The sequence below is a fragment of the Taudactylus pleione genome, unplaced genomic scaffold, assembly GCF_031769625.1.
Source record: "Taudactylus pleione unplaced genomic scaffold, aTauple2 ptg000095l, whole genome shotgun sequence".
NCBI lineage: Eukaryota > Metazoa > Chordata > Amphibia > Anura > Myobatrachidae > Taudactylus > Taudactylus pleione.
In genome coordinates, this window is record NW_028284497.1 from 4,705,297 (window position 1) to 4,728,496 (window position 23,200).

The 23,200-nt window shown below is 46.6% G+C and overlaps 1 protein-coding gene across 1 annotated transcript in view; it reads right to left on the reverse strand.

Moving 5' to 3' along the window:
* Nucleotides 1-19,434: 19,434 nt before the first annotated feature.
* CCNB1IP1 (cyclin B1 interacting protein 1) overlaps nucleotides 19,435-23,200 on the reverse strand; it is a 53,162-nt gene continuing 49,396 nt past the window's right edge. Inside the window, exon 4 of the mRNA XM_088470205.1 lies at nucleotides 19,435-20,464. Coding sequence (XP_088326331.1) covers nucleotides 20,280-20,464 — 185 coding nt within the window. The 3' untranslated portion in view covers nucleotides 19,435-20,279. The remainder of the gene's footprint in view (nucleotides 20,465-23,200) is intronic.

A 23,200-nucleotide genomic window follows, 5' to 3' on the forward strand; every position in this document is an offset into this window, starting at 1 on the left:
AAAACTCTAGAACAGGGATAAAAAAATCCATTGACTCTCTTCTCCAGGGCTCTTGTGGAAATGCAAGGTTCGGTCTGGCAGCACATACTACGTTACAGAGGGCCTGATTCAGACCTGTTTGCTAGGCTGCGTTCGCACGTAGCCTGCCGATGTTTGAACTCAGCGCATGCGTACGCATCGCAGTGCACATGCGCGAACCAGTCCTTGCGATCGCGAAGCAATCGCCCCTTGTACACAGACGCCTCGCTAGCTTGAGTGACAGGACGAGGCGTTTGTGGATGGTGACAGAGGTTGGCCGATGGAAACGGGGGAGTGGTGGTGCGAACGCAGGCGTGTCTAAGCGTCATTTCAGAGGCTTGCATAATTAAGACGCAGCATCATAGTACACGTCACATGGTTGAATTACACATTGGAGCACTCGCAGTGCTTGCAGTAAGTATGGTCAGCAACAAGTGCTGCGTACGCTTCCGATGGTACTCGATGTTACCGATTGTTGCACACACTTCCTGGAGATGACGTGTATCATTAAGGAAAAGTGGGGGTCTTAAGACAGGCTGGTGGATGTCTAAACACCACGATCACACACCAAGACATAGTGGGCATGCTAATGCCTTGCCGTGCGATCGCGGAATTTGCATTCTTTGGCAGCGTGCGAACGCATCTAGCGAGTGGGTCTGAATCGGATCCAGACTCAAATAACAATATCACATTTACATTTATTACAGAAGGAAAACCTCTAAGGGACGATGGCAAAAAGTGCGCTACTATCCCGTGGAGTATTAGAGCCCATAGGGGTAGATGTACAAAGCCTTGGAGAGATATAAAGTTGAGAGAGATAAAGTACCAACCAATCAGCTCCTGTCATTTTTCAGACACAACCTGTAAAGTGACAGTTACAGGTAGGTCAGTGGTATTCCTTTCCTTTGTGGCCCTGAATTATCTTTAGTTATTGCTTATACTGTATATAAGTTGTTGTATCCTTCTGCTATTGTGATACAGTATTTAAGATTTATTAGTTGTATGTTGTATGATAAGTCTGACAGTGTAGTGCACTGGACACGGCCTGCTTCATTACAGATCGCAACTGCAACAGCGTACGCAGATCGGCTGATGGTGTGCACTGCGCATGCATCGCAGTGTGCAAGTCAGCATTGCGTTCGCTCTGCGATCACGCATGCAGAAAGAAAGCCATCGCAGATTGAGTGACGGGACATCAGCATTTGAGGGTGGTGACTGGGGAGTGGTCGGAGAAACGCAGGCGCGCCAGTCCGTTTCATGCCGATACTGGGGGAATCATAAATTAGCCACTGCAATAGTATACGCAGCTTTTGTACTCACTACGTGCGATGAGATTAGCAATTTGTGAGTAAGGTCAGGACTGTTGTAATTGTGCGTGAGGGACCAATGTTACTTGATGTTACTGATGTGAATGCAGGACTGCGAGGTAATATGTATGTGAGATAGTGGTAGTGGGCGTCTCTATGTCGGATTTGCGATAGCAGACATTAGCATATTTTCGCAGTAGACCTGCGTGCGTAATCGAATTGTAATTAATCGTAATGAATCAGGCCCACAATCTAGTCTACAGGTTGTGTGTTTGTACAAGCCAGTGACGACATTAGACCCAACCCGCTGTCTCAGGGTCCCTCCGTTTTGGTTGAGAAAAGGGTGATGGGTAATGATTCTGTTGACTTTCCCCTTAGCGTAATTCCAAGCCTCATTCAAGGACTGACCATAAGAGGCTCAGCTTCCTGAAGGTAACCGTAGGCTCCAGTTATTTAAGGTGGCAGGAGACATTGGGCCTGATTCAGAGCCACTCGTAAGCGGCAGCTCGTTCGCACCGAGCGATGTTTGGCCAACTGCGCATGCGTACGGATCGTTATACGCATGCGCGAACCAGTCAGTGCGGTCGAAATTCATGTGCTCGCAAAATAGCGAATGCCTGACAATTTGAGTGACAGAATGAGGCGTATGTGGGTGGTAACGGGAAGGTGCTTGAAAACGGGGAGTGGAAATCAGAACGCAGGCGTGCTTAAAGGTCAAAACGGGCGTTTTATGGGTGTGCATAATTAAAACAGCAGCGTCATTGACCACGTCACTGGGTTATTTTATAGCCAGAACTGCTCGCAAAGTTGTGGTAGCAAAAACCGACCACAAGAATAGCGAGCAGTTCATACCCTGTTCGATGTACTCGATTAATCTAATAAATAGCGGACATGACGTAGGATGCGAGCGGCCAGGGGGCGTAGTTTCTCAAAAAACGACCGCATGTTTTGTATGCTCGTTCAGACCTAGAGGCGTGAACAGACCGCAAACAGCGAACGGTTCATTTGAATAGCCACCCCTATTTTCAGGACGAGCGAGCACTAATTGCATCCAGCTATGAATCAGGCCCATTGTTTATTTTTATTGTTTTTCTTTAACAAGTAAAATTAAGTGTTGATGCTGTCATCATCAACCAACATGTATCTTAGGGCCTGATTCAGCAAGGAACGCAAAGGAGAGAACGCATGCACTTTGCCGATGTTTTTGCACAGTGCATGCATCGCTCTGACGTGCGCAAACTAGTCAGTGCGATCGGGTTATGGTACGCAGACTACACACAGTGTGGGCCTGATTCAGACCCACTTGCGAGCGCACAGCATTCGCAAGCGGGTCGATGGTCCACCACTGCACACGCTGGCACCGGCGTGTGCATGTGCGAGACCCGGCCAGCGACGGGCGCTCCATCGCTACGGGTCTCGCACCAAAGCAGGGCAGCTGTCAATGGTGATTGACAGCTTGCCCTGTTTTGGAGGCAGGCAGGGGAGGTGGCAGGAACGCCTGCCATTTGTGGGCGGCCCTACTGACATCACTCGTGATGTCAGTAGGTGGACTTCCTGCTCTATTAGAACAGGAAGTCCACTGGGGCTTGCGGCCATGAGACCCTACCACAAGGGTTTTGTCGCAAGCCCAATGGTCGCGATGACCATTGCGACCATCACCTGGCCACTCGCATAAGCTGTGGGTGGTCACCCACAGCTATGCGAGCAACCAGGAGGCCGTCTTTAAAAAAAAAAAAAAGGGAGGCCCTGATTCAGAGCGAGCGCTCTCAAAGAGCATCCGGCTCTGAATCAGGCCCTGTGTACGCAGACCCTTCCGAAATTGATTGACAGGAAGTGACGTTTTGGGTGGTGATGTGGGGTGGTCAGGCGAACGGAGGCGTTATAATGCCGTTGTAGGGGCGTGCATAATTAAGACAGTGCGGCGGCATACGCACTGTAAGCAGTAAACAGGAAGTGGCCAAAATCCTGCGGCAGGTTAGGTCAACCACTATTATGCTAATGGGTCCGATGGTTCTCGATGTTACTGATGTTTGCTATCTTGCGTGCTGATCAGGCTGTGAGTAAAGGGAGATGGGCGGCTTTATATGGGGCTGGGCGTCTGCATCTTGTGCTGTGGTCTCCGTGCGTATGCATTGATTAGCATATTCTCGCACCAGACCGGTGCGTGCGTCTGCTAGCGTACGTTCCTTTCTGAAAGGCTCTTAGCACCCAGGTTTAGGAAGCTGCATATTCAAGTAGCATTTCCTGTAGGTCCCAACTGTACTCTGGGCCTGATTCAGACCCGTTTGCAAGCGTGTTGATGGCCGGGCAGAAAAATCACTCGCTCCGGGGCTCGCAACAAAACGGGGCATGCGCACTGGACAAACATCGAGGCGGCCATGCGGTCGTAGACCGTACGGCCGCCTCTGAATGAAGCCCAAAGTCCTGGCATCTGGTGGAAGGAGCTAGACAGGGCGGAGGGATCCGAAAGGATCCCTCTGCGCATCCCAGGACTCCTTCCCATAGGGAAGGAAAGGGTGTGCAGGAAGATGGCATATTATCCCGCAGTCAAGCTCCGAAAGTGTTGTATTTGTGGAGCTTGAAGAGTTTAGGTCCCCATACTAGTGCATGAGGAAAGTGGGCCATTCCGGGAGAGAAAGGCAAGCAGGAGATATCTGTGATATCTCCTATGTTACCTTTTTTATGAATGGTCCCAAAACTTAATATCTCCAAAAGTAGGTGAAAATGTGCATTTTCACCTTCTGTTGTTTAAATTAAGTGATAATAAATAGACCCCAAAAACTACAGAGGGAGGGGAAGAAACAGCAGCTGTCATAACACTCAGATCGAAGGGAATACATACGCTTTATGCGGCCGGCGGTTCTAATCCCGACAGCGGCATCCCGGCAGAGGAGGAAATCCTGATCGTCAAAGGTAAGTATTTACTAACCTAATTCTAACCCTCCCTTAGGGGTGCCTAACCCTAACCTCCCCCCCAAGTGCCTAACCCTAATCCCCCCTCTAAGTGCCTAAACCTAACCCCCCCCTTCCCCACCGCCTAAACCTAAGTCCCCCGGGGGGGTACCTAACCCTAACCCCCCCATCCCTGAGCCTACACCTAACCTCCCGGGGGGTGCCTAACCTTTAGCCTCCACCGGGAACCCTAAACCTAACACACACACCCCCGCGGCTGTCCACGCCCTGCCTTACCTTCGATCGGTAAGCCGAGTGTCGGGCTCCCGGCGTAGGTAAAATGACAGGCGTCGGGATATTGACGCCTGTCATTTAACCCCTTGCCGGGATTAGACAGTCGGGAAGCCGACGGTTGGGATTCCGTCCATCGGCTTCCCGATCGAATGGAGGATATACTAACATCCGCATGCAGGGCAGAGCTTGTGATAAAGGCTAAAGAATCCCCTTTCCATACTTCTCATTGTATTTTTCACAAAAATACCATAGAAAGGTGTCTGTGCACGCTCCGCAATCCCCAGTGACTTTCTCAGAAGATGTCAAAAGCAGGAGAGGGCACAGAGTGAGTGGCTGTTATACAAAGGGGTATAAGAGGAGACAGGCTGTCACACACAGGAGGGAGGGAGACAGGCTGTCACAGTTGAAGAGATAGAGGTTCGGGGGTAGATAGTGGTGACAAAAACCTGTCACACATAGGGGGGAGGAGACATGGTAGGTGGGAGACAATATATCACATGCAGGGAAGAGTAGGGGTAGTGAGAAGCTACATGTAAAGAGTATAAGGGGTATATTAACTAAAGTGATTGATAATGAAGGTGTTGGCAGGGAGATTGCATGTGCTGGGATCTATCCATGCTGCGTTTAGCTGATGTGTTATGATCAGCGGCAGCAAATCATCTTGGTGGCAGGTCCTGGCCGCATTAGGAGACTGGGACACTGCATCATGCCTTGATTCAGGCTCTTGCAGGTAGCTGGAACTCTGTCTGTGTGCAGCTTATTGCTGCATTCCTGCCTGTCAGTTTATGTGCAGAGCTCAGCTGCATACGATCTTGTGAGTAGGGAGGCTCTCTGCAGGGATTGCACTGATTGGTTCCTGCTTCTGATAAATTTCAGCCAGCCCTACACTTCCTGTCGTGATATTGCCGGACTTCCAGAGTATGTGTTTGTCCCTGTGCTCAGTTTTAGTCGGTCTCACCTTGCTCTGCAGTTCCTACATTCTGTTCCTGAACCTGTTGTCCTGATTCAGAAGTCATCCTGGTTTATCCTGCTTTTGTTTCACCTGCTCATGTCCTTGCTTTTGGTATCACCTGCAACCGCGGCCTCTTTCTCTGCATAGTCTAAGTCACGTCTGTGATCAGTTGCTTCAAGCCATTTCCACAGCATAGTCTAAGTCACGTCTGTGATCAGTTGCTTCAAGCCAGCCATGTCTTACACCTTGCTGCCTCCAGCCTGTGTTCTGCAGCCCGCAGCATTTACACACTCCAGCCTAAGTCTTAGCCGCGTCAGTCAGTCTTCAGCCGCTTCATGCCAGCAGTGTTCTCCACCTCGCTGCCTCCAGCCTGTGTATAAAGCTGCACCTGTGATCTTCTGTTGGCCATACCTCAGTCGGTGGCTTGTTGCACCTGAGCCCTCAAGGCTGCACCTTGCTGCACCTGTCGCACCTCTGCCCTCAAGACTGCACCGTGTTGTTCCTGTCGCACCTCGACCCATAAGCCTGGCCCTCAAGGCTGCATCGTGTTATTCTTGCCACACTAGAAATCTGGTCTGTCTAGTCCTTGTCCGTAAACCCTGTATTACCACTGTCCAGTTCACTCCTGCTGCACAGCTTGTACTAGTTGTCTACGCGTTTCACGTCTGGCAACCCAGCTGCACCATAATATCTAGATATACTGGAGATCATCACCATCTGCTGCTGCTAGTGTACCTGGTCCATTACTTCTGTACAAGTAACCATCCGCCTGCAGTCTCACTCCAGCTAGTTCTAGTACAGTACAGATGGCATGATAAATGTCAGGATTTGGATAAAAATAATTCCACTCAAGAGATGGCTTTTTTGGTCTTATGCCCAGGCTTCACAATGGCCTTCTTATCATCACTAGCAAGAACTGCTGCCACTGGTGGCTCACTTTGACACAAACAACATCCTCCTCCTGAATTTTATCAACATTTTCTTGTACAACACAATCATCATCAAAACCCTCATTAGCATCAGATACACTACTATCCCCTTCATCCTTTTCCACTTCCACTGGAGCATCATCAATTTCTATGTCACCATCTTTACTTCTACTGCTACTCATCCTCACATTTGCAGAGGAAGCAGAAATGGTGGAAGGAGGCTTCTCTAGGATTAGTATCAGAAATGTCAGACTCACACATAGCACTCGTAGACACCCTTAGAGATATATTTGCTAAATACCTTTAGTAAATATACCCCTTTTTTTAAAGGTACCACTTTTAGACTCAGAGCAAGAAGTTATTGCATGTGAGGTTACAGAAGATGCCTTACGGTGTTTGGCCCTGGCTTCCACAAAAGGCATTCTAGGGCATGACCACTACTCTCAAAAAAAGGCCATGGTCTGAGCTTTTCCTTGACACCGCGTTTGATGTATGGCATGTTGGCAATATTACGTTTTTCGGCAGTAACTTTTCCCTTTATTGTTAGATGTGATATTTTTTTCTTTAATTTTAATTTAAACATTTGTTTAGATTTCAAGTGCCCTTTCTTAAACCTTCTTCCCCCTTGACCATCCTTTAGTAAATGTTACAGCACTATCATGATTGGCAGCAGCCACAGCACTAGTACTAGGTTGCTGCTCCTGCTCTTCTATCGACTGATCCATAATTGGTTTTATTTCTACACCAGCCAAGAAATTATTTTTTTTACACTTGAGAATTATATTGGGGTGTAGATGTGGAGACACCACCACACAAACCATCGCTTACACATCATTTTTTTGCACCGTTTTTGTTTTTTATACACAAACAACACTGGCAATTGTTTCCACACACTAGGAGGAACAGGTCTTTGGGCCTGATTCAGCTTCAGACGGAATTGCAAAGCTGCTCGCAAGCAGCTTTGCAATTCCGTCTGTGCAGATATGGTAATGCAGCAGGAGGCATCACGCCTCCTGCTGCATTATGTATCCGAGCTGCGTTGTCCAACGCAGCATCGGATACTCTGCGGAACATCGGCCGGCTAAGGTGACCTATGGAGTCATGCAGCTGGCCGCTGCAGATGTGCAGAAGAAGCCAGGAAATCTCAGTCAGCCGATGGAGATCCTGGCTTCTTCCCTCCCTTAACAGCGGCGACATGCCTCGATTTCGGGAAACGGAGGGCATCACCACCCTCTCCCCACCCACAAACGGCACCTAATGTTTTTGCTATCTCTCTGATGGGTTTGTTTTGATTTTTCAGCCTAATGATGGCTTGCTTCACTGATAGTGACAGCTCTTTGGATCTCATATTGAGAGTCGACAGCAACTGATTCCAAATGCAAATGTCACACCTAGAATCAACTCCAGACCTTTTACCTGCTTAATTGATAATGAAATAATGAGGGAATAGCCCACACCTGTCCATGAAATAGCTCTTGAGTTGATAGTCCCATTACTTTTGGCACCTTAAAAAGTGGGAGGCACATATAGAAACCGTCGTAATTCCTACACCATTCACCTGATTTGGATGTAATTACCGTATATACTCGAGTATAAGTCGACCCGAATATAAGCCGAGGTACCTAATTTTACCACGAAAAACTGGGAAAACTTATTGACTCGAGTATAAGCCTAGGGTGGGAAATGCAGCAGCTACTGGTAGTAATCCCCCCCTGGTACTGTCCCCAGTAGTAATCCCCCCCTGGTAGTGCCCCCAGTAGTAATATCCCCCCCTGGTAGTGCCCCCAGTAGTAATACCCCCCCTGGTAGTGCCCCAGTAGCAATATCCCCCCCTGGTAGTGCCCCCAGTATTAATCCCCCCCTGGTAGTGCCCCCAGTAGCAATATCCCCCCCTGGTAGTGCCCCCAGTATTAATCCCCCCCCTGGTAGTGCCCCCAGTAGCAATATCCCCCCCTTGCAAAACAGTCATCAAGCAATGAAACATAGGGGTTACCAGTCAATGACGTGTTCAGGCAGACCAGCAGACTCAACCCATGGCCACACCCTGGTAGTGCCCCCAGTATTAACCCCCCCTGGTAGTGCCCCCAGTAGCAACATCCCCACCTGGTAGTGCTCCCAGTATTAATCCCCCCCCCCTGGTAGTGCCCCCAGTAGCAATGCCCCCAGTAGCAATATCACCCTGGTAGTGTCCCCAGTAGCAACATCCCCCTGGTAGTGCCCCCAGTATTCCCCCCCTCCCTGGTAGTGCCCCCAGTAGCAACATCCCCCCCCTGGTAGTTCCCCCATTATTAATCCCCCCCTCTGGTAGTGCCCCCAGTAGCGATATCCCCCCCCCTGGTAGTACCCCCCGGTAGTAGCCCCCCCAGTAGAAAGAAATGTAAAAAAACCAAACACTTATGGAGCGTACACACGGTCAGATTTGTCAGACTTGTCAGATTTGTCAGATGAACGACTGAACGATTAAACGATTTGGACGATTTGACCAAAGTTTTGAACGATTTGAACGATTGAACGATTTTTAACTGCATTAAAATGAATGGAATCGTCCAAGTCTGACTGCAAACCCATCAGATGTCAGATATCGTTATCTGACAAACGGGAACGCGCATCGTTGATCGTCCATCGTTCAGGCATGTCAGATATGAACGATTTTTCATCAGATATGAACGACTGAACGATTTTTAAATCGTTATCGTCCATATCTGAAGAAAAAATCTGATCGTGTGTATGCACCATTACCTGTAACCCCGCTCCTGGTCCCGACGCTGCTACAGGCTCCTCCGCCGCTTTGCATAATGGGAGAGACGTCGTCATGACGACGTCTCTCCCATTACCCACTGCGGGAGCCGGAAGATGGCTCCCGCAGTGGGAGCAGCAGTAGCCGCTGAGAGTCTGACAGACTCTCAGCGGCTGCTGATTATACCAAACACATAACTGCCGGCTTCGGCGGCTGTGTGTTTGGCAGTGTGTAGTGCTGACCGAACTCCGTCCGGTCAGCGCTACACACGCGGTGCAGGCTGTGTCACAGTGACACAGTCTGCACCGCGGCCCGCATGGTACGCTACTCAGCAGCGTACCATGCGGGCATGACTCGAGTATAAGCCGAGGGGGTGCTTTTTCAGGACAAAAAATGTGCTGAAAAACTCGGCTTATACTCGAGTATATACGGTACCCTCAAATTAAATCTGAAAGTCTTCAGTTAAAGCACATCTTGTTTGTTTCATTTCCAAGCCATTGTGGTGGTGAATAGAGGCCAAAATATGAAAATTCTGTCAATGTCCCAATATTTATGCACCTGACTGTATATATAATCTCCACAAGGCGGATAATGCAACATGTCAGCGCTTTAACGCGCGCTTTTGTCAAGCCGACATATGTTGGCTTTTTGTACTACGGAGTGCCGCCTTGTGGAGATTAGTTACAGATTACCTCGTTCGCGTGGTTTACTGTGGAGGGCACCCGGCTGATTTATGCGTCACCTCATGAGTGCTGGATCATGGCTATATATATATTTTTGTGTATAATTGTGGTATTCTGCAGTGATAGATTTTCTAGAGAAAAGGTGCAGATTAAAAGAAAAAATAATCAACACCACCACACACTGGGCCTGATTCAGCAAGGATCACTATTCTGCTAATACTCACGCAACGCAGTTTCTTAGATCAGCGGTATTATGCAATGTTTGCATTCACATTGCGATTGCAGCCTAACATAAGGATGCCCACTTCCCCTTACATCCGTATACTTTGCCAACATAGCGAAATAATCGGTAACATCGGACCCATACGCACAGTTAAGGCAGGTCAGACCTCACTCACGAATTGCTAACTTCAGCGCACGCTATGAGTCCTTAGGCTGCGTATGGTATCACAGTGGATAATTTACGCACGCCCATGCAACGTCATTGAAATGCACTGGCAAGCCTGCGTTCAGTCGACCACCCCCCATCACCTCCCACAAACGGTGCTTCCTGTCAATCACTCTGTGAGGGGTCGGCGTAGCCCCTGATTGCAGTCCCGACCGCAATAGCTAGTTCACGCATGCATACGCAGAACGCAACAATCGGCCGATTGCGTGCGTATTAGCAACTGCGATCCTTGCAGAATCAGGCCCAGAGTTTGTTTGACTGCAGTGTGTGTGCAGTCAGTATGTGTGACAGATTAAACAAACATACAGACAATGAGGATGCCTACGTGATCCTGTCCCTTTCCCCAGGCACCTACTACAGCTACTACTTAAAAAACTATTTGCACTTCCCCCTGCCTGCGGGAAAATGCGGATGAACCTCTCCACCATGTCCCATGAATGTTCGATTGGCTATATGTTTGGCGAACGTGGTGGCCACACCAATTTTTCAGAACTCTCCAGAATGCTCCTCAAACCAATTTTGAACACGAAGGGTTGCAAAACAGTCATCAAGCAATGAAACATAGGGGTTACCAGTCAATGACGTGTTCAGGCAGACCAGCAGACTCAACCCATGGCATATGAACACACTCCACATGTCACAATCCTGGCTAGTTTTTACCTTGTGACTTACCTCTGCCAGCTGCTCCATGGATCTGTGTTTGTAATTCTCCTAGGACATCTGCTCTGGCTGAATCATGCTGGCTGTTACATCTCGGTGTGTGCAGAGCTCTCACCTCCCCACACTGATTAAACACCTGGACCCTGCTCTGTCTGTGAACATTGCTAGTCTTAATTGGAATCACAGGTGTGGTCCTGATTCTCAAGGGCTGCAGAGATGAATACTCCCTCTCCATGCTGTGCCTTGCTCCACTCTGAATGCCACTGCCAGACCACCTGTCTGTATCCACCAATCGCTGCCAGACTCTAGGTATATAGATCCTCCTCTAATAGCACTCAGGGCTTGAACATCTTGTTACGTTCCGTGGTGTACTGCTTGTGCTATAGCTGTACCTCTGTGTGCCAGTATGTCCCAGGCTCCTGCTGGTTCCTAGACCAGTGCTATCCGTAAGCCTGCTGCGTTTCAGCTATCCACGCTACCAGCCTCTCACCTACGGCTCCCAGGCCGCTCCAAGTAGCTTCCACGCTACCAGCTTCTCCACACGGCTCCCAGGCCGCACCAAGTAGCTTCCACGCTACCAGCGTCTACCCACGGCTATCCAGCCGCTCCACGTAGCTACCCAGCTACCAGCGTCTACCCACGGCTATCCAGCCGCTCCACATAGCTACCAGCGTCTACCCACGGCTATCCAGCCGCTCCATGTAGCTACCCAGCTACCAGCATCTACCCACGGCTATCCGGCCGCTCCACGTAGCCACCCAGCTACCAGCATCTACCCACGGCTATTCAGCCGCTCCACGTAGCCACCCAGCTACCAGCGTCTACCCACGGCTATCCAGCTGCTCCACGTAGCTACCCAGCTACCAGCATCTACCCACGGCTATCGGGCCGCTCCACGTAGCCACCCAGCTACCAGCGTCTACCCACGGCTATCCAGCCGCTCTACGTAGCCACCCAGCTACCAGCGTCTACCCACGGCTATCCAGCCGCTCCACGTAGCCACCCAGCTACCAGCGTCTACCCACGGCTTCCCAAGTCACAACAAGTAGCTTCCACGCTACTATCCGTCTGCAAGCCCATCTACTAGTAACCCGACCAGCTCAGTCAGCCTTCCTGCCGGTCCCAGTCCGGTTCCTCCAAGTCCACTCACCTCACGGCTCATTAGCTGCAAGTAGCTTCCGTGCTACCATCCACCTGCAAACTCATCTACTGGTGCCCCGACTAGCTCAGTCAGCCTACCTGCCGGTCCCTCCAAGTTCCTTCTGGTCTCATTCCAACGTCTCCAGTTTCCAGTCACTCATCACCAAAGGCAGTTCTCACTGCTACCCACTTCTTATAATAAAAGAGCTATTCATGTTAACCATGGTTCCAGTCCAGCCGTCCTCCAGTGATTCCAGTTCATCACCTGATACAGGTAACTCGCTAGCACCAACTGTGACACCACACCATTATGGAACCTCCATTGTCCTGCACGGTGCTTTGTCGACAACTGGGATGCATTGCCTCATGGGGTCTTTGCCACACCCAAACCCTACCATCAGTCCGAAACAACTGTAACCGTAACTCATCGGACCAGGCCACGTTTCCAGTCCTCCAGGATCCAATAAACAATGTCACGAGCCCAGGTGAGGCGCTGTGTCCAGTGTCATAGTGTTAACAGAGGCACTCTGGTGGGTCTTCTGCTCCCATATCCCATGGAAGCTAAAGAACGTTGCACTGACCTGCTGGATATGTGCCTGGGACCTCCTGCATTGAATGTGGATGTGATTTGAACTAGTGTCGCTTGTCTGTTACCATGGACAATTCTGGCCAGACGCAGCTGCTCACGATCATTAAGCACATGTGGTCGACCACTGTGCTGGCTGCGGTGGGTGGTAATGCCTTCCATGAGGTATTCCCTGTACTTCAGAAATGGAATGTCCCAATGTTCGGGCACCCACTATCATGTCCCGTTCGAACTCCGATAATTGACGTCACATTGCCATGAGCAGCTTAGCCGGGGTTCAAACTGACTCACGAGATGTCAGATTACAACTGATGCACGTTTGGGCATTTACAAGACGTCACAGTATGGAGACGCCATTTTACATTACCTTGACATACTGCTATCCCATGACTTTTGGCATTTCAGTGTATAATGACTATGGTTTTAAAGTGTATACTGATGTTGGAAGTAACAACAAGAGCTGTGGCATTCCTGGGAGGTAACAGGGGGGTTGTTAGGCAGATGTGGGTGTGTCGCTGACAACGACAACGTCTTAAGACCCAGTAGCGCTGGCACAGGATGCAATCATGTAAAGATGAAGAAATTGCATCTGTAATAGGGCTGGTGTAAGCTTCGATGTTGCGACTGATGGTGTGTCTAAAGACCAAAACAGGACCCCACAGTCAGTGAAGTGGCGCAGCTTACTGTGGGCATCTCAGCAGATATATCATCGGTCACTGCATTAGCATAAAGACGCAGATGCAGCTGTGTCTGCTTGCACCTCTGAATCAGGCACTATTAGCTTTAATTTGAGGGTATTCACATATAAATTGGAGCAAGTGTTTAGGAATTACAGCTGTTTAATATGTAGCTCCCTTTTTTAAAGAGACCAAAAGTAATTGGACAGGTGACTCAAAACCTGGTTTCATGGACACATGGGCTATTCCTTTAGTTTTATCTGTTTCATTTAAACATGCAAAAGGTCTGGAGTGGCATTTGCATTTGGAAGCTGTTGCTGTGAACCCACATCAAGCGGTCAAAGGAGCTCTCAACACAAATGACACAGGCCATCCTTATGCTGGGTACACACTTGGAAGATATATCTGCAGATGATGGTTGTTCATACAAACTAAACAAACCATCACTGCCATCTGGCCATGGGTCCCGTTGGCCAGGGTTCACTTGAGCCCCCCTCCCTGGTGGCCTGGCGGCAAGTGTAAGGGCAGTCTGACTACTCATACACACAGCACGATGTGCAGATATATCTGCCATTGGCTGTGCTGCACGACGTCGTTCACAAACATATAGTCTGTACACACTGACCGAAGCACACACGATATACCGGTCGTTCAATTGAACAGCCGATATGTGGGCCAGTGTATACCCAGCATTAGGCTGCACAAACAAATAAAATCCAGAGAGAGAGCGAAAACCTTAGGAGTGACCAAATCAACAGTTTGGTGAGCTCGACAGCACAAAAAAACCTGGATGTCCACAGAAGACACCAGTGGAAGATCACAGGATTCTTTCCATGGTAAAGAAAAACCCCTTCACAATACCCAGGTGAGTGAAGAACACTCTCCAGGAAGCAGGCATATCATTATCCACTGTGCCCACCATCTGGAAACAGCTTGGTTAAAGAGTGGCATTGCTTGGTGGGGGAGGTAAAGGTAAGCGCTGACCACTAATATAAGAACGGAGACTGTGCAGGCAATGTAAATACAAAAGTAAAATTTACCCAAGGAGCTACCTTACTAATCGCATTATCATAAACCAGGAGTACGGATATCCTTTTTTTTTTCAACTATATTGAAATATTCCTATTTTTTTTACAGTTTACAGCCGCTATTTTTAGCCGCTGCAAGTGATGTGATGAACTGATACAATATTGACACATTATTTCCGTGTATTCCTAAAAACGCTATTAAGGGAGTTTGTCTGATTATGTAAAGAGAATGTTTTAACATTTGATGTTTTTTTAATGCTGGTACTTTACTATGTGATATTATTAAATATATATTATAACTAAGTGCTCTCTTTGAGAAATATAACCCATTCATAAGCCTCACGAATACAAACATCGGATTAGACTTTGCCAAAAAAAATAAAAAATCCAGCCCAGTTCTGAAACAACATTCTTTGGACAGATGGTACAAAGGACCCCATATAACAATGAACCTGGATACCAACAGTTTAGTATTCCAGTGATACTAACAATTATGCCACTGGTATTCAAAATAACCCCTCCACTATGTTGCTGGCAGCGTTTCGCTGCCAGTGACGGACTTCTGTGTCATGCGCATGCGTGATGACCAGTCTGCACATGCGCATGACACTTTCACCCGGTGGGGACGCATCAAAGCCTGGAAAGCTTCACTGAAGCTGGAAAGGCTGTTACTAGGTCCTCATTTCCAGCAATGGAGACCCTATCGCTCTCGCCATCTATTGATAGCGTAAGTGATACAAATGACGAACAGCAGTAATCTTAGTTTACAGCTGTTTGTTGAATATTGAAAGGAGTACATAACCCCTTAGTGAGTGCTAAAGGTTTTTTTCTCATTGTTAAATGGGTCCTATACATCAACCTGTATCAGAATAATGGAAGAAAAGTATGGAGAAGGCTTGGAATGGCTCTTGATCCGAGGCATGCCACATCATCTGTAAAACAAGGTGGAGGCTGTGTGATGACACTAGTGTTTATTGATGATGTGACAGAAGACAGAAGCAGCCAGATTAATTCTGAAATGTATAGGGATATACAGAAAAGTTGATTGGATGGTGCTTCACAGTACAGATGAACGACCCAAAGCATACTGTGAAAGCAGCACAGGAATTTTTAAAGGCAAAGAAGAGGAATATTCTGCAATGGCCGAGTCAATTATCTGATTTTGCTGATGACAATACTAAAGGCGAAAAGACCCATGAACAAACAACCAACTGAAGACAGCTGCAGTAAAGGCCTGGCAAAGCATAACAAAAGATGAAACCCAGCATTTGGTGATGTCCATAGGTTCCACACTTCAGCAGTCATTGTCTGAGTTCTCAACAAAGTATTAAAAATTAACATTTTATTTATGCTTATGTTAACTCGTCCAATTATATTTGAGCCCCTGAAATAGGGGACTGTGTATAAAAATGGTTACAATGTTTCATACAATATTTTTGTTCAACTCCTTAAATTAAAGCTGAAAGTCTACAATTAATTCTCCACTGTTTAATTTCAAAACAATTGTGGTGGCATACAGAGCCAAAATTATGAAAATTGTGTCAGTGTCCAAATATATATGGGCCCAACTGTAAATGCTGGTATAAGCCCTTCCCTGGTGTACATCCTTGCACCTGACTGTGCAAGGACTGGGATGCCATCTTTGTGCATTTTTAGATGCAACAATCTCGCTTGGTGCACCATCGAAATTTGCACCAGCCCCATGCTAGGTGCAGAATCTGTCAGATTATTGCTTGCAGTGTATGCATTTAAGGGGTAGATTAAATTAGCAGCAAGGTTTACCCAAGGCTAATTGCTTTGTCGAGGTATCCACTTAAGTGCCGACACTCATGCGCATTAAGCCCCAGAGGGTGCAGAATCAGAAGGACAGATTTCCGTTGAATGCACCTTCTGTGGCTTAAGGCACAGGGTAACCCAAAGATTCCGGGAATGGAATCGTGGGTTAACGCACGTTAGCCATAGGTTTACCGTGGGAAAAATGCATAGTAATTTAATAACTCTCGGTGTTAAACTCAGAGCTTTATCCACATGGTAAACAATGCGGCTAATTGAATTTGCCCCTAAGCATCTGAGGGCCATTATTAAGCAAGGAATGCAGATGCTGATACACAAGCAATCGGCCGATTGTTGCATACTGTGCATGGATCGCAGTGCACGAATCGGCCACTGTGACTACGCAGACCCATTGCAGAGTGATTGACAGGATGTGCCGTTTGTGGGTGGTGACGCATACTATCACAGTTGAACTGTGGGCCTGATTCAGAGCCGCTCGTAAGCGGCCGCTCGCTCGCTCCGAGCGATGTTCGCACATCTTCGCATGCGTATGGCTCGTAATGCGCATGCACCAACCAGTCAGTGCGGTCGGAAATCATGTGCTCGCAAAATAGCGAGGGGCTGGTAATTTGAGTGACAGAATGAGGAGTTTGTGGGTGGTAACGGGAAGGTGCTTGAAAACAGGGAGTGGAAATCCGAACGCAGGCGTGCCAAACGGTCAAAACGGGCGTTTTAAGGGTGTGCATAATTAACAAAGCAGCGTCATCGACCACGTCACTTGGTTGTCTTTTAGCCTGAACTGCTCACATGATTGCGGTAGGAAAATGCAACCACAAGAATTGCGAGCAGTTCATACGCCTTTCGATGTACTCGATTAATCTAATAAATAGCGGAGATGACGTATGATGCGAGCGGCCAAGGAGCGTCTTTACAAAACAGCGAGCGCATGTTTCTGACGCGGCGTCAACAGACCTCAAAGAGCGAGCGCTCAATTTAAATAGCCAGCCCCTTTTTCTGAACGAGCGAGCGCAAATAGCGTCCGGCTCTGAATGAGGTCCTGTATGCGTAATCGCTATTGCATTCCCAGTTATGCAACACGACCATAATAATCTCAATAGGTACTGCGATTCTGCATGCTCACACAGTGGGATGCATGTGCTGTGAGACTTTTTAGCAACTTATAGGGGTATTCAATATGAAACGAAAACTACGCCGTCTATGCATGTCGAAGTTTTCGCCGCACACCGGAGCTTTTGCTGGCGAAAAAGTATCGCGCGCGCCCCCGATTATACCCATATTCAATATGAAATCGTCGAAAACGGCACCCGGCGAATGTGAAATCAGCGAAAACTTCGCTGATTTTTGGGGAAATCACCCTAACACCCCCAAAAATATGCTCTGACATGGGGGATCACTCTAGATACCCCCGATTAGCCCTGCTGAAGGTTTTTGGGGTGTTTAAACGGGCTCAACAGCTATTTTGGGGATTTGGGAAGGTGGAAAGAATAGTATTTAGAAGCTTTTTTGGCTGAAAATAAGTAGTCCCAGCACGTTTGGGGTACTTGAAAATGGGGGTGAGCATATTTAAAAGTTGCTAAAGTGAAGTTTTAAAAAACGTGAAAAATCCACCTGCCGCAAACACCTACAATGAAAAAAAACACCTGGGGCATACTTGGGGACCCCCTAGATTGTAGTTCGCTAGTTTTTAACCTTTTACCCCCCAATTTTTTTTTTCGCCCCCAAAATGAAAGTGCTTTTTTTGGGGTCCTCTGAGGTATTTTTCAAAATTTTTTTGACAGTTTAGCCTTGGGGGACTATCTGAAGGTTACAGGGTGGTTTCTGAAATGTTGCACTCCAAAACCCCAATTCTGCACTTTTCTTCGCCACCCATTCCTTGGTGATACTTTTTGCACCGGCGAAAAGTTTTCAAAATTGAATACGGTGTAAAAGTAAAACCGGCAAAAATTACATCATCCGAGCGAAAACCTCGCAGAAACAGCGTTTTCGCTCCATATTAAATACCCATATATGACGCATGTGAACTTGTAATCGGTCGATTGTTGCATACGGCGCATGCACGAACTAGCCATTGCGATAGGGACTGCGATCGCAGAGGCTATGCAGACCCATGGCAGTGATTGGCAGGAAGTGCCGTATGTGGGTGGTGATGGGGAGGTGGTCAGGTGAACGCAGGCGTGCCTGTGCGTGTCAATGGCGTTGCAGGGGCGTGCATAAATTATCCACTGCGATACCAGATGCCGCCTGAGGCCTCATAGCGTGCACAGAAGTAAGAAATCACTGAGTAAGGTCTCGGCTTTATTAACTGTCCAAGGTTACCGATTGTTTCTCTATGTTGGCCAAGTATACGATGTGAGTAAGGGGAAGTGGGCGTCCCTATGTCAGGCTGCGATCGCAATGCGAATGCAAACATTTAAATATCACCGCTGTTATTAGCAACTGCGTTGCGTGCGTATAAGCAGAATAGCGATCCATAGTGAATCAGGCCCATTATCAGCTCGCCGTAGTATTGTCCTGTGCATTAAAAACAAATAAAAATTAAAGAAATCACAATTTATTAGTTGTAAGACATGTAAAAGAATTTTAAGAAGTTAAAATAAAATTATTTTTAGCATTAACTGACATTGTTAACTGTAACATTTTTGTTCCCAGGTCATGTATTTGAATTAGATACTTTCTTGAAACTAGGGTGGCCACCACTGAGTAGGAGAATGAACATAATACCTAGTTCCTCAGAAAATGGATCTGTTCTTAAAACTAAGCAAACACCCTTAAGCTTAATTTTTCTTATGCTACTTTATCACAAAAAAACAGTTAAGAATGATTTAATACTTTATATTTATTTTATTATTTAGGAATTTATAATATATGAAGTCTAAAGAAGTTTTTTATGCCTTTTTGTCAGTAATGACATAAGTGTCCATTATCCCTTTCAAAGTATTAGGTTAACACATTGCACCAATTGCTTCTTAGAAATAAATTTACAATAAAACAAAATTTTTGAAGTCAGAAATTAACGGACTAGTCCATCCTGTCATTACAAGTCAGGGCCATTGTTTTTTTTTTCTTTTATTTGTGTATTTTTTAATGTGGGCCTAAAAATAGTCACAAAACACTTTCAAAATGATATAAGCAGATAAATCCTGTTAAGTGAAAACTGAACACTGCATTATTGGCATTCTTCCAAAACAAAAATGTGCTTTGTTTGGGCAAATTGTCCTTTAACCCCTCATTGGAAACAGGTATTTTGTGAGTTAATAATCAGCCAAGTTCATCACAAAAAAAAAAAAAATTATTATTTTGACTATACCCAAGCAAATGTTATATTGTGTGAGACATACAGAGCTTTTTTGGATAAAATATGGGAGTAACAATATTTTTTATTTTAACTGTAATCTCAGGCAAAGAAAAAAAAACCAATATAATTATTCCAAAATATACTTACACAAAAATAGGACAACCCCACAGACTTATACCAAACCATATTTACCTAGTTTTTACCGAATAGAAGATACCACACGTGCACTCTTCAACATTAGTTCAAAAATGTCACTACTTTTTTTATCTTAAACCAGCACAACCTTAAGCAGCCAAACAGAGCCTGATTTAGGCCTTCTAACAAAGATGTGTCATCACAGGGTTTCCCTTTCAAATGTGGATATGATGTGTGCTCTGATTAGCATAACATTCATTTTGAGCACAATGTGCAAAGGTCAATAGGTACAGAGATGGTTGGCTGGGTGGTAGAATCATATTTAACAACAATTTATAAATTACTGCTAGAAGAGATGGCTTTTCTACAATGGCTGTTTATAAAAGGCACAACAGTGACACGAGGGTAATTAATAACCTGTAGTCAAATGGCCTAAACTAATATTCATTGAGGGTTCACCTACATCATTGTTTTAGATGATAAACTGTAGTGAGTAGATCAATACCTATCTAGTTAAATGGCTGACTTGCAGCACAAACTGACAGATCATTGGTACGGTACAAGTGAATTTTCAGATGTTGACTATAATTACTGGTAGTTTTGGGCTCATATACTTCAGAACACAATTTGGTCTAAAATTACCAAATATATATATGCACTAAGCTGTTATTAAAAATGCATGTATTCCAAAACTTTGCAGCAGTTTACATCCTGATAACTTTGAAACCCCTTGATGAAGCCAAGTTCTGATGCTCCGTTTTATTTCCAGGGGATCCATAGGTGGTGTTTCCAGCATCATCGAAGGGGGATGTGCAGAAGAATGTTTGTGCATGGAAATTGCCATCACCTGATCTGGGAGGTGGTGTTCTAGCAGCTGTGAACTTGTTTCCTAAAAGATAAATAAGTTTTCTTCATTAATAACACTATAGATCTCTACATATTCTATATCATATACTTAAATAAAAAAAAAAAGATTTACACAGATACATTTGCCTGAAAATAAATTAAATTTAGTGGCTATATAGCCAAAAATCGCAATGGTGCCCACAAAATGTAGGCTATTATATCTCTGGTTATGGCTATGTCATATTTCTAGTTATACTGACGGATTTCATAGCAATCTATCCAAGTACCATGCTCTCCATTGGACAAATAGTTGTTATAGCAAGATCTGCATTATAAAGAGGGTGATAAATAAGAGAATTAGGGCCATATTCAATTAGAGGCGGAAAGGTGTGATCGTCAAAAAAGTATCGCTGATTGCGTCTTTTCGCTAGGCGGAAACAATTCGCCGTATTCAATTGCAAAGTCAATGCAATATAATAGGCAAAAAAGTTTCACCTATGAATACCCAGCGAAAAAAGTGCAAAATTGCGGTTCTGGGGTGCAAAGGTGCAGAATAGTATACGAAGGCGGGATATGCGTGAGTATAACTAAGAATACTATGTTTTTTGCTGTATGGATGTCGAGGTCAGCCTTGTTGCTGGGCAGATTATAAGGTTGTCTGGTCAGCTGGTTGGGTGAGCCAATGATATTGCTTGAAGGAGTGGTCAGATGATCAGTATATATTGGGCTGTGTGAGCATGGACAGCCTCTTGGTTCCTGGATCTTTGAAACAAGATCAGGCTGAGTAGCTTTGCTGTTATAATAGGCTGTCCACTTTGTATTCACACCTTTATTTCAGTTTTCCCCTTTGTAATCCTCCCTCATTGCATTCCCTTTCATCACACTATTACCCTGCTACTGCCCCCCATCCTCAGTCAATATTTTACATATATTACAGGACCTTCATTCCCCCCCCCCTTTTTTATTTCTCTGTCTCCCCCAAGCTTCGTGTACAATCTGACTGTCAGATCAGCTTCCATCCAGCGCCAGTGGTAGCACCCGCTGCCGGGCCCCCGCGGCTCTCTCATGTGTCTCCCGCCCCCCTCCCTTTCCTACCTTGCTACCCGGGGCTGCGTGGTCTTTCCGAACGCAGCCTTGTCAGCTTTCTCACCATTCGGTCCCAGCGGCAGCTTCCGCTGCTGGGCTCCCGCTACACCCTCAGTCACTACCCGCTCCCTCCCGGGGCTGCGCGGTCTTCCAGCTCAGCAGTTACGTCTGCCACGTGTCCCGCTCCCCCAGCGGGAGCTCCCGCTGCGCTCTCTGCGTATACCCAGCTACATTCCCGGCGGCCAGCACCGTCGCGCAGCATGGATGTGCTGCTGGCCCTCCCCAAACATATGCATGTTACAAGCACCCTGTCCCTTCAGCGGTCTCGGCCGCCATTTTAACCCCGGCGGCCATTTTGTAGTGTGGTGCTCCTCAGCACCGCTCGTCATTTGCACAGCATCCGGCCACACTCCTATCATGCATGTATCCAATGTTCTATAATATTCTGGTTTGTTCCCCCCCCCACAAAAAACAAAAACAAAAAAAAAATCACCTACAATTTTCTCTTTTCCCCCTTAGTAGTTTTATACATCCCCAGCGTTCATCCTCAGGCCATGTTCTCATGTCTCTGTCAGCCACATCCGGCAGTTTTACGCCTCCCTCTATTACACCTCCTTTCACTCACGCGCTTTGGTCTCTTGTGCCAATGATACCAAGGGGGTAATCGTCTGCCTGGCAATTTTGGCGAGCTTATGGGCTCAGCCATCTACGGAGGGTAAGTTTTTCAATATTTGCTTTAATTCTTTGTTCGGAGCCAGTCGTAGCGGAGCGGCTCCAAAGACTCTGCAGTGGCGTTGCCAGCGGGGATCTCCTCTATGGTAAGCTTGAGGGTATTCATGTGCATACCCAGTCAGTTATTACATGTTGGGTGAATGTTTTCCCCGTTCGCGTCGTCTCCAGACGGCCTTTTTTGATGTACAGTTTTGATGCTTTACTTGTGGTTACGAGCAGGGGGATTCTGACGGGTGTGAGGTCTCGTCTTTCCATTGGAACTTTCCAGCTGCAATTTTGGAGTGTTTTAGTTTCGTCAGGGATTTTGTTTTAAAAGATATCGTTTCCAGGAGATTAGTGGTGTTTTGCAAGTTTTCATTGGGTAGTTCAGACCATAAGGGTGGGGGTGGATAGTTTCTGTTTCTCAACATACACAGTTTCATTTGCCCGGTACGCCTTGCGGTGCATTACAGATGTGGCGCCCTGCTAGTGAACACAAGGAGAGTTGCAAGGAGGGTGTTAGGCCTCGTTTTTACAATTGAACTTTCCAGCTGCAATTTGGAGTATTTAGTTTCGTCAGAGATTTGGGTTTAAACTAAGATATTGTTTTTCAGGGGATTAGTGGTGCTTTGCAAGTTTTTCATTGGGCAATTCAGACCATAAAGGTGGGGGTAGATAGTTCCGTTTCCAACATCCAGAGGTTCATATGCCCGGTACGCCTTACGGTGCATTACAGATGTGGTGCCCTGCTAGTGAACACAAGAAAAGTTTCATGCCAATCTTACCCTGCATTTTTCAGTTCACTTAGAGCAAGAGGGTGGTGTACAGGCCAATCTTATCCTACGTACTACATGTTAGTTTTCTGCGGTTTTTGGTCTAAGTTTTGATTGGGGCAGTTTCTATGCTTCAGTTTCTAGTACTCATTTTCTTCAAATTGGCGCAGCGATTGCGGTGGCATTTCCTGCAGAGTTTAGGGCGTGCA